At 37.9% G+C, this 17,009-nt stretch overlaps 1 protein-coding gene across 1 annotated transcript in view; it reads right to left on the bottom strand.

Moving 5' to 3' along the window:
• Window positions 1–4,253: 4,253 nt before the first annotated feature.
• elp3 (elongator acetyltransferase complex subunit 3) overlaps window positions 4,254–17,009 on the bottom strand; it is a 39,146-nt gene continuing 26,390 nt past the window's right edge. The window contains exons 10-15 of the mRNA XM_062034884.1: window positions 10,825–11,018; window positions 9,976–10,066; window positions 8,258–8,323; window positions 7,963–8,190; window positions 7,814–7,895; window positions 4,254–5,779 (exon numbers count right to left, since the gene is read on the bottom strand). Coding sequence (XP_061890868.1) covers window positions 5,703–5,779; window positions 7,814–7,895; window positions 7,963–8,190; window positions 8,258–8,323; window positions 9,976–10,066; window positions 10,825–11,018 — 738 coding nt within the window. The 3' untranslated portion in view covers window positions 4,254–5,702. The remainder of the gene's footprint in view (window positions 5,780–7,813; window positions 7,896–7,962; window positions 8,191–8,257; window positions 8,324–9,975; window positions 10,067–10,824; window positions 11,019–17,009) is intronic.

The following is a 17,009-nucleotide window of genomic DNA, read 5'->3' as shown; positions in this document are numbered from 1 at the left end:
TAAAAATACTAACATTTTTGACGTGTAAAAATATTTAAATTGACACTGTAAAAATACTTCAATTATTGACGTGGTGTAAAAATACTTCAATTTTTGACGTAGTGTAAAAATATTTAAATTGACAGTGTAAAAACACTTCAATTATTGACATCAGGTAAAAATATTTAGATTGACATAGTGTAAAAATATTTCAATTATTGACAGCGTAAAAATATTTAAATTGACAATGTAAAAATACTTTAATTACTGACGTAGTGTAAAAATACTTTAATTATTGACGTAGTGTAAAAATACTTGCATTTTTGACATAGTATAAAAATATTTAAATTGACAGTGTAAAAATACTTCAATTATTGACGTAGTGTAAAAATATAAAATTTATTGACAGTGTAAAAATATTTCAATTATTGACAGTGTAAAATATTTCAATTATTGACATCAGGTAAAAATATTTCAATTACTGACGTAGTGTAAAAATACTTCAATTATTGACGTAGTGTAAAAACACTTCAATTATGACAGTGTGAAAACACTTACATTTTGACGTACTGTAAAAATATTACAGTTATTGACAGTGTAAAAATATTTCATTTATTGACAGTGTAAAAATATTTAAATTGACGTAGTGTAAAAATACTTCAATTATTGACATCAGGTAAAAAAAAAAAATTGACGTAGTGTAAAAATATTTCAATTTTTGACGTAGTGTAAAAATATTTAAATTGACCGTGTAAAACACTTAAATTTTGACGTACTGTAAAAATACTTCAATTATTAACATCAGGTAAAAATATTTCAATTATTGACAGTGTAAAAAGATTTCAATTATTGACATAGTGTAAAAATATTTTATTTGACAATGTAAAAATACTTAAATTATTGACGTAGTGTGAAAATACTTCAATTATTGACATTGTGTAAAAAGATTTCAATTATTGACATAGTGTAAAAATATTTAAATTGACAATGTAAAAATAAATTGACGTAGTGTGAAAATACTTAAATTATTGACATTGTGTAAAAATACTTCAGTTATTGACGTAGTGTAAAAATACTTCAATTATTGACATTGTGTAAAAATACTTCAATTATTGACGTAGTGAAAAATACTTAAATTTTTGATGTACTGTAAAAACATTTAAATTATTGACAGTGTAAAAACACTTCAATTATTGACATCAGGTAAAAATATTTAGATTGACATAGTGTAAAAATATTTCAATTATTGACATAGTGTAAAAATATTTAAATTGACAATGTAAAAATACTTTAATTACTGACGTAGTGTAAAAATACTTGCATTTTTGACATAGTGTAAAAATATTTAAATTGACAGTGTAAAAATACTTCAATTATTGACGTAGTGTAAAAATATAAAATTTATTGACAGTGTAAAAATACTTCAATTATTGACGTAATGTAAAACTATTTCAATTATTGACAGTGTAAAATATTTCAATTATTGACATCAGGTAAAAATATTTCAATTATTGACGTAGTGTAAAAATACTTCAATTATTGACGTAGTGTAAAAAAAACTTCAATTATGACAGTGTGAAAACACTTACATTTTGACGTACTGTAAAAATATTAGTTATTGACAGTGTAAAAATATTTCATTTATTGACAGTGTAAAAATATTTAAATTGACGTAGTGTAAAAATACTTCAATTATTGACATCAGGTAAAAAAAAATTGACGTAGTGTAAAAATATTTCAATTTTTGACGTAGTGTAAAAATATTTCAATTGACAGTGTAAAACACTTAAATTTTGACGTACTGTAAAAATACTTCAATTATTGACATCAGGTAAAAATATTTCAATTATTGACAGTGTAAAAAGATTTCAATTATTGACATAGTGTAAAAATATTTAAATTGACAATGTAAAAATACTTAAATTATTGACGTAGTGTGAAAATACTTCAATTATTGACATTGTGTAAAAATACTTCAGTTATTGACGTAGTGTAAAAATACTTCAATTATTGACATTGTGTAAAAATACTTCAATTATTGACGTAGTGAAAAATACTTCCATTTTTGATGTACTGTAAAAACATTTAAATTATTGACAGTGTCAAAGTACTTCAATTATTGACATGAATTTAAAAAAATTCAATTGACGTAGTGTAAAAATATTAAAATTGACAGTGTAAAAATATTTATATTTTTGACATTGTGTTAACATTGTAAAAATACTTCAATTATTTACGTAGTGTAAAAATTAAAAAATTGACAGTGTAAAAATATTTCCATTTTTGACGTAGTGTAAATATTATTTAAATTGACAGTGTAAAAATACTTCAATTATTGACAGTGTAAAAATATTTCAATTGATGTACTGTAAAAATACTTCAATTATTGACAGTGTAAAAACACTTACATTTTTGATGTACTATAAAAATATTTAAATTATTGACAGTGTAAAAATATTTCATTTATTCACAGTATAAAAATATTTAAATTGACGTAGTGTAAAATTACTTCAATTATTGACATCAGGTAAAAATATTTAAATTATTGACAGTGTAAAAATATTTAAATTGACAGTGTAAAAATACTTAAATTATTGACGTAGTGTAAAAATACTTCAATTATTGACATTGTGTAAAAATACTTCAATTGACGTAGTGTAAAAATACTAAACTTTTGACATACTGTAAAAATATTGAAATTATTGACAGTGTAAAAATACTTCAATTATTGACATCAGTTAAAAATATTTCAATTATTGACGTAGTGTAAAAATATTAAAATTGACAGTGTAAAAATACTTCAATTTTTGACTTAGTGTAAATATTATTTAAATTATTGACAGTGTAAAAATATTTAAATGGACATCGGGTAAAAATATTTCAATTATTGACAGTGTAAAAATATTTTAATTGAGGTACTGTAAAAATACTTCAATTATTGACAGTGTAAAAATACTTCAATTATGACGTGGTGTAAAAACACTTACATTTTTGACGTACTGTAAAAATATTTCAATTATTGACAGTGTAAAAATATTGAAATTATTGACGTAGTGTAAAAATACTTCAATTATTGACGTCGTAACGTAAGGTGTTGTTTTTATCTTAACTTCCTGGCATAGCTACTTTAAATTTAGCCTTTTCAAAATGTTGTAAATGTCATTAGTGTTCAGTGAGGAGGCTCGGTGTCCTACTTGGCACCGATGCATGTGGACACCCTGACCAGATGTGAAACATCCAACCTTTAAGCAGGATCTGCTCTTCTTCGGCTCATGTTGCAGTCAAATCCAATCCCGGTCTCAGCAGAACTGGAAGAGGCTTTCACATAGTACCGCTAATAGCGAGGAGCGTGCCACTCTGGCCGATGCGTCAGGACTGCAACGGCAGTCACGACACAGACGCCGCATGCAGGAAGTGACACATCCGCTCCTCTGCTGCAGTCCACCTTGAGTCAGGAGTTGGAGCTTTTACTGCTCGCTAGTTCTCAAAGCCCTTCCAGGAAATGTGGCTGCATAGCCAGAAAAGTGATGGGGAGATGTAATTGCAGAGGCTGTGTCGTGCATGCGCTGCTAAAACAGTATCATTATGTCTTCTGCAGGGGCTCAGTCTGCACTCGGGGGGGGGAGGAAGTTATCTAAAGTCAATGAACCTTGGCAACACAATAGAATAGAACTTTAGAAAAGTACAAGGAAATCAGTTTTCAGAACAACCGTCCACCAACAGACATACAATTTCCAGTTACAGGGGTAGACAGAACAGGAAGACTGATAGGTCACCACTTAGCGGCGCCCCCCCAAAGAGGTAGGAAGGAAAGGTAAATGTAGTGGAATTGTAGATGAGGGCTGTTTTGGTGAGGGCGAACAAAAGCACCCCAAAGGTTTCTCTGCACAGTTGTTCGTTCTGGCCTTGCAGAGCAGAAAGCTTCTCCGAGATGTTATCAATTTTGCGATTCAATTCAGAAGTCGTCAAAAGTTTCAGTGCCCACAGCTCTGCCCAGCCTATCCATCATGACGGGCAGCCTCTAGCCTCCTCGAACGGCTCCATCTGGACAGGCAGCTTCCCCAAGACCGGAGATTTGCGTCAAGAACATCTTGTCAATTTTGTTGAGAGACCAGTTAATCAATTCCATATTTCAAGATGTTGTAGAACAGTGCAAAGGAGAGACTCTTAGAAAGTTAAGGTAAGACAAAGAAGTAAAGCGGGAGAGAGAGGTAAGTGTCCGCCTTGGTAGAGACTCCACTATGAATGTACGCCAATCATACTTTATTCTTCGACATAAAAAACACTGTTGTGTATCATCAAGGTGCATGACAAACAAACGAAATTGGATGAAATAATCCGCACTAGTCTATAAACTATGTAGCCGAGGGCCGAAAGCCGTCCTAAAATATGTACAAAATGTGCGTACATATATTTATATATACATATTATTGATATATAATTCATTCATACAATTGGATATTAAGTGTGTGACAGTTGGACTCCTACCTTGTTTACTTGCGTGACAACCTTAAAGTTTTGTAATCAATCAGAAATATCAACCAGCCAAAATGCACCAAACATTGATAAGTGTGGAGAGACTCTAGCATTTTCCCCATCATGCATCGTAGTGGATTTAAATGGGTGTCATTCAGAATATTTCTATGGTGCGTTGACGTTTTTTAAACTACCCACAAATTGTGTTGTGTGTGACCATGTCTGTTGGCATTTTTTTTCCTACCATGACTAGGGAAGGTTGTTTGAATTTGGTCATATCTATAAAAATGGGACCCATTACCTCCCTGCTTGGCACTCAGCATCAAGGGTTGGAATTGGGGGTTAAATCACCAAAAATGATTCCCGGGCGCAGCCACCGCTGCTGCTCACTGCTCCCCTCACCTCCCAGGGGGTGATCCAGGGTGATGGGTCAAATGCAGAGAATAATTTCGCCACACCTAGTGTGTGTGTGTGTGTGACTATCATTGGTACTTTAACTTTAATAAGTAAATGCTGCAAAGCATAAGTGATCATAGACCTGAATTACTCATGTTGTCCACAAGATGGCGACACAACAAAGGTAGCGTACAAATGATCTTTTATAAATGAAATCTCCCTGCGGCCAGATTCCTTATGACGTCTCGGGGGGCCAAATTGAAAACGTTGGCGAGGCCGTAGTTTGGGCAGCTCCAGTTTATCGGATAGGATGAAACACAATTCAGCATATACACATATTTTCCATTCTACAACTATTTGAAGACGTTTATCGCTGAAACCCTTTCGGTACCTAGAAGATTCACCAGGGGTCAATTATTTGTATTATGAATTATGATTTGCTTTAAAATATGTGTTGTGCTTGGACATTTTTTTTATTATAACATCCTTAAAGTTCAGTGAGCAGGTTGTGGTATGTGTGTTGACTTTTTGTGTTGGTTTATTTGCGCCCTGATTGGGAAAGGTTGTTTGGATTGGGTCATATATGCCAATGTTGTGCTGCATACAACTGAAAGTACAATTCATGGTCATTCACCTGACCTGCTCACGATATCCATGAAATGACGGAAAAATCGTAGTAACTATACTGTCAAATAATTTAAATGAAGTTGGAGGAGGGCCAGATTCCTTATCACACTGGTGATGTCTGGAGGGCCAAAATGAAGACTTGTTCTGCAGGCTGTAGTTTCCCTGTTCTACTCCACACTTGATGGTCGAGCATAGACTCAAAGTGTCAACGCTTGTAGTCCAGGTCAGTCTAGAGGCTTGACCATGTATGGTCCTTCCAAGTGGTAGCCCATCTTCCTGTAGTAGTTCCTGGTTCCTACGCCTGCAAAACAGGACCAGATGTCAGCTGTGTGATGTTTCTAAAGTCACAGACAACATTTGCTCTCTTGCTGTTGATTTCTGGACTAAAAAAGTCATTTTTAGGAGTCTAACATTGTTGGCTGAGGATCCAAACAGCTGCATAGTTTGTCCTCATTAGATGGTGCGACCAACATGATCTATAAATTACTTTTACACTCAATAAAATCTTAGTTTTATTAAAAAAATAAATAGACACACCCTATACTGTCTTAAGCGCCATTTTATTTTATCCACCTGACCTCGTGGTTGGCTTACCCTCGCTCGTATCCAAACTCATGTTTTTATCCACCTGACCTCGTTGTTGGCTTACCCTCGCTCGTATCCAAACTCATGTTTTTATCCACCTGACCTCGTTGTTGGCTTACCCTCGCTCGTATCCAAACTCATGTTTTTATCCACCGTACATCATTGTTGGCTTACTCTCCATCGTATCCAAACTCATGTTTTTATTCACCTGACCTCGTTGTTGGCTTACCCTCCCTCGTACTCAAACTCATGTTTTTATGCACCTGACCTTGTTGTTGACTTACCTTCGCTCGTATCCAAACTCATGTTTTTATCCACCTGACCTCATTGTTGGCTTACTCTCCATCGTATCCAAACTCATGTTTTTATCCACCTGACCTTGTTGTTGGCTTACCTTTGCTCGTATCCAAACTCATGTTTTTATCCACCTAACCTCATTGTTGGCTTACTCTCCATCGTATCCAAACTCATGTTTTTATCCACCTGACCTCGTTGTTGGCTTACTCTCCATCGTATCCAAACTCATGTTTTTATTCACCTAACCTCATTGTTGGCTTACTCTCCATCGTATCCAAACTCATGTTTTTATCCACCTGACCTTGTTGTTGGCTTACTCTCCCTCGTATCCAAACTCATGTTTTTATCCACCTGACCTCGTTGTTGGCTTACTCTCCCTCGTATCCAAACTCATGTTTTTATCCACCTGACCTCGTTGTTGGCTTACCCTCCCTCATACTCAAACTCATGTTTTTATGCACCTGACCTTGTTGTTGGCTTACCTTCGCTCGTATCCAAACTCATGTTTTTATCCACCTGACCTCATTGTTGGCTTACTCTCCATCGTATCCAAACTCATGTTTTTATCCACCTGACCTCGTTGTTGGCTTACCCTCGCTCGTATCCAAACTCATGTTTTTATCCACCTGACCTCATTGTTGGCTTACTCTCCATCGTATCCAAACTCATGTTTTTATCCACCTGACCTCGTTGTTGGCTTACTCTCCATCGTATCCAAACTCATGTTTTTATCCACCTGACCTCGTTGTTGGCTTACCCTCCCTCGTACTCAAACTCATGTTTTTATGCACCTGACCTTGTTGTTGGCTTACCTTCGCTCGTATCCAAACTCATGTTTTTATGCACCTGACCTTGTTGTTGGCTTACCTTCGCTCGTATCCAAACTCATGTTTTTATCCACCTAACCTCGTTGTTGGCTTACCCTCCCTCGTACTCAAACTCATGTTTTTATCCACCTGACCTTGTTGTTGGCTTACCTTCGCTCGTATCCAAACTCATGTTTTTATCCACCTGACCTCATTGTTGGCTTACTCTCCATCGTATCCAAACTCATGTTTTTATCCACCTGACCTCGTTGTTGGCTTACCCTCCCTCGTACTCAAACTCATGTTTTTATCCACCTGACCTTGTTGTTGGCTTACCTTTGCTCGTATCCAAACTCATGTTTTTATCCACCTGACCTCATTGTTGGCTTACTCTCCATCGTATCCAAACTCATGTTTTTATCCACCTGACCTTGTTGTTGGCTTACCTTTGCTCGTATCCAAACTCATGTTTTTATCCACCTAACCTTATTGTTGGCTTACTCTCCATTGTATCCAAACTCATGTTTAAACAACCTGACTTCGTTGTTGGCTTACCCTCCCTCGTATCCAAACTCATGATTTAATCCACCTGGTTCCTCTCAGCACAAATGAAAGTGTTCCGAGTGGAAATGTTTAAGAAGGCGCACCTGAAATGACGGCCAGTTTGGAAGAGCCGTGTTCTTCTCTGGAAATCCTCTCTGCTTCTTCCATCAACATCATTCCAAAACCCTGAAGACACCAAGACATTTAGATCACGTGTCCCCGCCCTCATGTGTCCCCGCCGCCATGCGCCTACTTGATGTTGGAACTTGCTGGGGTCCCGGCTGCTCACGGGGACCACGCTGCCGTAGACGTGCAGCTCGCGCACGATGGACACACCCCCTTTCAGCTCGGCTCTAAAGGATTGCGGGGAGCAGCGGCGCAGACGCAGCAGACCGATCAAGATGTCCAGTTGTGGATCCTCGTAGGAGAGGAAGGTTTCCCAGGAACCGTTGGCCACATAGTCCCGCCTCACCAGCTCCACCTAAACACACAGAGGAAGTGCTTTACAGTTGCTGAGTCAGCCATCATCTGCAGGACCATGCCTTTACCTGGTAGGGTCGAACTTTGTGGTGGATTTCCTGAATGCCAACTTCTCTGGTTCTCACATCTCGACACTGCCAAAAAGCACATCAACTGTGTCACGTTTACAACACTACTTCCTGTCTGTGTCACGTTTACAACACTACTTCCTGTCTTTGTCACATTTACAACACTACTTCCTGTCTGTGTCACATTTACAACACTACTTCCTGTCTGTGTCACATTTACAACACTACTTCCTGTCTGTGTCACATTTACAACACTACTTCCTGTCTTTGTCACATTTACAACACTACTTCCTGTCTGTGTCACATTTACAACACTACTTCCTGTCTGTGTCACGTTTACAACACTACTTCCTGTCTTTGTCACATTTACAACGCTAGTTCCTGTCTGTGTCACATTTACAACACTATTTCCTGTCTTTGTCACATTTATAACACTACTTCCTGTCTGTGTGACATTTACAACACTACTTCCTGTCTGTGTCACGTTTACAACGCTACTTCCTGTCTGTGTCACATTTACAACACTACTTCCTGTCTTTGTCACGTTTACAACGTTACTTCCTGTCTGTGTCACGTTTACAACGCTACTTCCTGTCTGTGTCACATTTACAACACTACTTCCTGTCTGTGTCACGTTTACAACGCTACTTACTGCCTATGTCACGTTTACAACACTACTTCCTATCTGTCACGTTTAAAGCTACTTCCTGTGTCACGTTTACAACTACTTTCTGCCTGTGTCACATTTACAACAACTACTTTCTGCCTGTGTCACATTTACAACAACTACTTCCTGCCTGTGTCACATTTACACTACTACTTCCTGCCCGTGTCACATTTACAACAACAACTTCCTGTCTGTCTCACATTTACATTACTACTTCCTGTCTGTCTCACATTTACAACACTACTTCCTGTCTGTGTCACATTTACAACACTACTTCCTGTCTGTGTCACATTTACACTACTTCCTGCCTGTGTCACGTTTACACTATTACTTCCTGCCTGTGTCACATGTACACTACTACTTTCTGCCTGTGTCACATTTACACCACTACTCCCTGCCTGTGTCACGTTTACAACTATGTCACGTTTACAGCTACTTCCTGTGTCACGTTTACAACTACTTCCTGCCTGTGTCACATTTACAACAACTACTTCCTGCCTGTGTCACATTTACAACAACTACTTCCTGCCTGTGTCACATTTACACTACTACTTCCTGCCTGTGTCACGTTTACAACACTAATTCCTGTCTGTGTCACATTTATACCTCTACTTCCTGCCTGTGTCACATTTGTACCACTACTTCATGTCTGTGTCACATTTATACCACTACTTTATGTCTGTGTCACATTTATACCACTACTTCCTGCCTGTGTCACATTTACACCAATACTTCATGCCTGTGTCACATTTACACCAATACTTCATGCCTGTGTCACATTTACACTACTACTTCCTGCCTGTGTCACATTTACACTACTACTTCCTGCCTGTGTCATGTTTACACCACTACTTCCTGCCTGTGTCACGTTTACACTACTACTTCCTGCCTGTGTCATGTTTACACCACTACTTGCTGCCTGTGTTGACTGGCAATGGCTTCTATTCAGCTCCATTGCTTGGCATCTATTCTTGGCTCCAAAGTTGGCATCAGCGTGATCTAGGATTAGGTGACTTTCTTTGAGTCGTTTGCTTTAAGAAGGACGTCTCACCTCGGTGCCCATGTCCTTCATCCTGGCTAGAGCCAGTTCTCGCAGGTTTCCGTGCTCCACTCCCGAACTCACTAACGGCATGGGGATGTCCCTGAAAGCACCAAATAGATTATGATTATGTTCCCCTTTAGTTATATCATCATATCAATAATAGTACTAACAAATATTTCAGATATATTGCTAGAAAAGCACTCAGACTATCGGTCATATCTCCCAATTATAAAGAACCCTTTCAAAAAATCCTGAATCCAGCCTATGATTTCGGATCAGCCTAAATCACTTCCTCGTCTCAGTTCCGGAAATATTTATCAAAATCTATTGAAATGTTTAAATGAGTGTGTGTTTGTTGTGCTGGACATTTTTAAACAGGATTCAAATACTACTGTTTTGTATTTCAGATAATAAAGTACTGAGTACACTTCAAAGGACTGAATACTGTCAAAGTAGTGAGTACACTTCAAAGGACTGAATACTGTCAAAGTAGCGAGTACACTTCAAAGTCCACAGTTAGAATTGATGAGTCCATTTGAAAACACAAAAGTGACGCCTCACATAACCTCAGGGAAGTATAAAATGTAAAAAAAAAAAAAAAAATCATTTTTGAATTTCAACATTTTTACATTATATGAGCTATATTTTTCTTCTTTTAATTTATGAAATACAATATATTTTATTGTTGGTATTTAAGTGAGAATTATTTCAAGTCTGAATTTAAATGATTCATTTAGAATGTATGTATATTCTACGTCCAGACTTTAGGAACACCCTGTATAAAAACACATGCAACAAATGTTTCCAGACTGCACCGTCCTCTCAGACCTAGGTGGCGCGGACTCTGCATGCACTTACCTCTGCACGCGATAAACGCGAGTCCAGGGCGGCACCAGCGCCAGGATTCGGGCCACGAGGTGGACCAGAGTGCTGGGTGTGTAGCTCTTGTAGCGGCCCGTCTTCCATAGCTCATACAGACCCGTGCCTCGGATCACGAGAGTTGGGTATAACTTCAAACCATCGGGCCTGAATGCTGGATTTTCAAAAAACTCCTGCAAAAAAAGAAAGAGATTTGCAACCGTACATAAATAGACAAATGTATTAGTATGCATATCAGGTTGTGACGACGACTTATGTCTCCAGCAGACAATCGTGGTTGGTCGAGCACGCCATCCCAGAAGAAGTACTTTTCATTCACTGATTGGTTTGAATTGTGTGCGGTTTTCAGTGGTTGGTTAAATGTAGGCACACCTCAGATACGCACACACAGATTGTATTACACGCTCACGAATCTGGATGCGCTCGCTCAAATTGTACACGGAAGAAGTGTCGCAAAAGTCACATGTAAGTAGGCAGCCTATCGAGGGTTCTTTCTGATTAGGGACAGACAGACAACTTAAGACACACGTCCTTTGATCTAAAACACATGTACTTTGATCTAAAACACACGTACTCGGATGTAAAACACACGTACTCGGATCTAAAACACACGTACTATGATCCAAGACACACGTACTCGGATCCAAGACACACGTACTCGGATCCAAAACACACGTACTCGGATCCAAAACACACGTACTCGGATCCAAAACACACGTACTAGGATCCAAAACACATGCACTAGGATACAAAACACACATACTCGGTCCTAAAACACATGTCCTTTGATCTAAAATACATGTACTTTAATCTAAAACACACGTACGCAGATCTAAAACACACGTATGCGGATCTAAAACACACGTACGCGGATCTAAGACACACGTACGCAGATCTAAGACACACATACTCTGATCTAAGACACACATACTCTGATCTAAGACACACATACTCTGATCCAACACACGTACGCGGATCTAAAACACACGTACTCTGATCTAAAACACGTACGCGGATCTAAAACACGTACCCGGATCTAAAAAAAACACATACTCTGATCTAAAACACACGTACTCTGATCTAAAACACACGTACTCTGATCCAAAACACGTACTCTGATCCAAAACACGTACTCTGATCTAAATCACACATACGCGGCTCAAAACACACATACTCGGATCTAAAACACACGTACTCTGATCTAACACACACGTGCTCGGATCTAAAACACACATTCTTGGATCTAAAACACAGGTACGCGCATCTAAAACACACGTACCCGGATCTAAAACACGTACGCGGATCTATAACACACATACTCTGATCTAAAACACACGTACTCTGATCTAAAACACACGTACTCTGATCTAAAACACACGTACGCGGATCTAAAACACACGTACGCGGATCTAAAACACACGTACGCGGATCTAAAACACACGTACTCGGATCTAAAACACACGTACTCGGATCTAAAACACACGTACGCGGATCTAAAACACACGTACGCGGATCTAAAACACACGTACTCGGATCTAAAACACACGTACGCGGATCTAAAACACACGTACTCGGATCGAAAACACACGTACTCGGATCGAAAACACACGTACTCGGATCGAAAACACACGTACGCGGATCTAAAACACACGTACGCGGATCTAAAACACACGTACGCGGATCTAAAACACACGTACTCGGATCTAAAACACACGTACTCGGATCTAAAACACACGTACTCGGATCTAAAACACACGTACGCTGATCTAAAAGACACGTACGCGGATCTAAAACACACGTACGCGGATCTAAAAGACACGTACGCGGATCTAAAAGACACGTACGCGGATCTAAAACACACGTACTCGGATCTAAAACACACGTACGCGGATCTAAAAGACACGTACGCGGATCTAAAACACACATATGCGGATCTGATTCCACACATTCGGAATGATATTCAGACACACAGTGCGCACCACGTGAATTGGATCACACGTGCACAGATTGAGATTCACGTTTGCCAATCATTTTGCTACCCTTCCATCTATAAGGCTTTCTATATATAAATAAATTGTATAAAAAGGCGGTGTTGCAAGTGAGGACAAGACTTGTTGACTGGGAGCAAACATGGCTGCAGTCTATGGACGTCTCTTCATTCTCAGCTGCAAATCTAAACAGACTTTCTACAGCAGCAGGGAAAGCTGACTAATAAAAGGTTCACCTTACCTATAAAGAAAGACTCAACTTAGCGCTGAAAGCTTCTTGGAGCAGAGAAGAATTGCTTCTCACAGGACAGAAGCGTCTGTCGACCAGAGATAACGGACACCATGCTGCCTCCAATTTCACCAACACTATTGCTTCATCAAGTCTGACGCAACAAATGCCGTTATTATCACAAAATGGAAATAATATCCACACCACTGAAGCTGTGCCAACACGCCTGGAATTCCATTTTCAAGGACAAGCTCTTGACGCAACATCCGTACACTGAAAGCTCAGCTGCCGTTGGCGTCACATTGGAAGCATGAAATGTCTTCTTATCCAAATTATACAAATACATCAGATCCAGATTTAGCACCGTAGTTAGCACTCTTGCCTCACAGAAGGATAAATGTAACTTCAATCATTTTATTGACCACTTCAAGACTTCTGACAAGTCTGACTTTTCCATTCCATAAGCATGCAAGAATACTTCTACTACCGTATTTTTCGGACTATAAGTCGCAATTTTTTTTCATAGTTTGGCCGGGGGTGCGACTTATACTCAGGAGCGACTTATGTGTGAAATTATTAACACATTACCGTAAAATACCAAATAATATTATTTAGCTCATTCACGTAAGAGACTAGACGTATAAGATTTCATGGGATTTAGCGATTAGGAGTGACAGATTGTTTGGTAAACGTATAGCATGTTCTATATGTTATAGTTATTTGAATGACTCTTACCATAATATGTTACGTTAACATACCAGGCACGTTCTCAGTTGGTTATTTATGCCTCATATAAATAACGTACACTTATTCAGCCTGTTGTTCACTATTCTTTATTTATTTTAAATTGCCTTTCAAATGTTTATTCTTGGTGTTGGGTTTTATGAAATAAATTTCCCCCAAAAATGCGACTTATACTCCAGTGCGACTTATATATGTTTTTTTCCTTCTTTATTGTGCATTTTCGGCCAGTGCGACTTATACTCCGGAGCGATTTATAGTTCGAAAAATACGGTATATACTATACTATGTACATCCAAGCCGATGGAGCTTGAGATATATATTCATATGTATGTATATATACATACACATGTATATATACATACATCCTTATATACAAATAATATGAGGGAACTCTCCTGAAGGAATCAATAAAGTACTATCTATATATGCATATATATATATATATATATATATATATATATATATATATATATACACACAACCCTAACCCTATATACAAACCACAAAACCAGTGAAGTTGACACATGTGTAAATTGTAAATAAAAACAGAATACAATGATTTGCAAATCCTTTTCAACTTATATTCAATTGAATAGACTGCAAAGACAAGATACTTAACGTTCGAACTGGAAGACGTTGTTATTTTTTGCAAATATTAGCTCATTTGGAATTTGATGCCCGCAACATGTTTCAAAAAAACTGGAACAAGTGGCAAAAAAGTTGAGGAATGCTCATGGAACACTTATTTGGAACATCCCACAGGTGAACATGCTAGTTGGGAACAGGTGGGTGCCATGATTGGGTATAAAAGCAGCTTCCATGAAATGCTCAGTCATTCAAAAACTAGGATGGGACGAGAGTCACCACTTTGTCAACAAATGCGTGAGCAAATTGTCGAACAGTTTAAGAACATTTTTAAACAAGCTATTGCAAGGAATTTAGGGATTTCACCATCTAAGGTCTGTAATATCATCAAAAGGTTCAGAGAATCTGGAGAAACCTCTGCACGTAACATTGAATGCCCGTGACCTTGGATCCTTCAGGCGGTACTGCATCAAAAACCGACATCAGTGTGTAAAGGATATCACCACATGGGCTCAGTAACACTTCAGAAAACCACTGTCAGTAACTAAAGTCCATCGCTACATCTGTAAGTGCAAGTTAAAACTCTACTAAGCAGAGTGAAAGCCAATTATCAACAACACCCAGAAACGCCGCCGGCTTCTCTGGGCCCGAGCTCATCTAAGATGGACTGATACAAAGTGGAAAAGTGTTCTGTGGTCTGACGAGTCCACATTTCAAATTGTTTTGGGAAACTGTGGACGTCGTGTCCTCCGGACCAAAGAGGAAAAGAACCATCCGGATTTTTATAGGCGCAAAGTGTGAAAGCCAGCATCTGTGATGGTATGGGGGTGTATTAGTGCCCAAGGCATGGGTAACTTACACATCTGTGAAGGCGCCATTAATGCTGAAAGGTACATACAGGTTTTGGAGCAACATACGTTGCCATCGAGGCAACGTTATCATGGACGCCCCTGCTTATTTCAACGAGACAATGCCGAGCCACGTGTTGCATGCATGGTCTCAAAGTAAAAGAGTGCAGGTACTAGACTGGCCTGCCTGTAGTCCAGACCTGTCTCCCATTGAAAATGTGTGGCGCATTATGAAGCCTAAAATACCACAAGGGAGACCCCCGGACTGTTGAACAACTTAAGCTGTACATCAAGCAAGAATGGGAAAGAATTCCACCTGAGAAGCTTCAAAAATGTGTCTCCTCAGTTCCCAAACGTTTACTGAGTGTTGTTAAAAGGAAAGGCCATGTAACACAGTGGTGAACATGCCCTTTCCCAACTACTTTGGCACGTGTTGCAGCCATGAAATTCTAAGTTAATTATTATTTGCCAAAAAAAAATTAAGTTTCTCAGTTCGAACGTTTAGTATCTTGTCTTTGCAGTCTATTCAATTGAATATAAGTTGAAAAGGATTTGCAAATCATTGTATTCTGTTTTTATTTACAAATTACACCACGTGCCAAGTTCACTGCTTTTGGGTTTTGTAAATTATATATATATATATATATATATATATATATATATATATATATATATATATATATATATATATATATATATATATATATATATATATATATATATATATATATATATATATATATATATATATATATATATATATATATATATATAGGGTTAGGTTAAGTGCACCGCTTCGAACTCCAGCCTGACCGACCCAGCCCTTCGAGCCAATCCTTGTCCCAAAGTTAGGGGTCTGACTACTGAGTACTACGCGCCGTGAGAACAATGATCAACAAATCATTGAAGTACGATAACATGTGACAGCCACGGAAGAGCTAACACAATCCAGTGAAAAGATTCAACAGAGCCGACAACTAAAGCTAGCAACTACAGCTCAGCTGAAACCCTGGCTGACGTTGCTTGGCAACAGACACCGCCTTTTAAAGGCAAACCACACACTCTGCTCTCATGAAACGTCTCTCAACTGCATAAGACATATTTAAACTGTTCTTATAAGTGACGCATTAATTAATTTCACTAGTAATTAATTACATTTATTAAAGAGCAATTCCAGTAGTAATTAAATTATCTTGTTTTGTTAAGTAATGAATGACTTTTTGAAAGACATTTCCAGAATACTGGTAGTAACAGTCATGTGGTGTTGAATTGTGTTTAAAATACCGATATATACAGTATGTCGTCAAAATACTGGACGTCAGTTTTGGTCCCTATTCGAAGTACCTGCTTAAGTGGTATCTGCATGGTGATAAAAGTTTGTATGGCGTATGAATGTTTGTGACCTTTCGATATGTAAATGAGATGAATGATTGAAGTTCCAGTGCTGCGCAGATCATGTTGGAATGTTAGCAGCGACAGCCAAAGGCTAATTAGCAAACATAAACATCATCCATCAGACGTACGCATGAAGCAGAACGCTAGCAAGACATGCTTTGCAGCCGTTGGTCACATGACTCACCTCACTGGACTTAATTACAAGGGATATTATGTATAAAACAAAGAGGAAGTAAGATTGAAACACTATTTAAGTTTAATTAAGTGATATTATATTATGTATAAAACAAAGAGAAAGTAAGATTAAAACACAACTTTATTTAATTTAGTTTAATTAAGTGATATTATATTATGTATAAGAGGAAGTAAGATTAA

Source organism: Entelurus aequoreus, linkage group LG23 (assembly GCF_033978785.1).
Source record: "Entelurus aequoreus isolate RoL-2023_Sb linkage group LG23, RoL_Eaeq_v1.1, whole genome shotgun sequence".
NCBI classification, from domain to species: domain Eukaryota; kingdom Metazoa; phylum Chordata; class Actinopteri; order Syngnathiformes; family Syngnathidae; genus Entelurus; species Entelurus aequoreus.
Note: the sequence above shows the minus strand (reverse complement) of the source record. Positions and strands in the feature narration are given on the sequence as shown.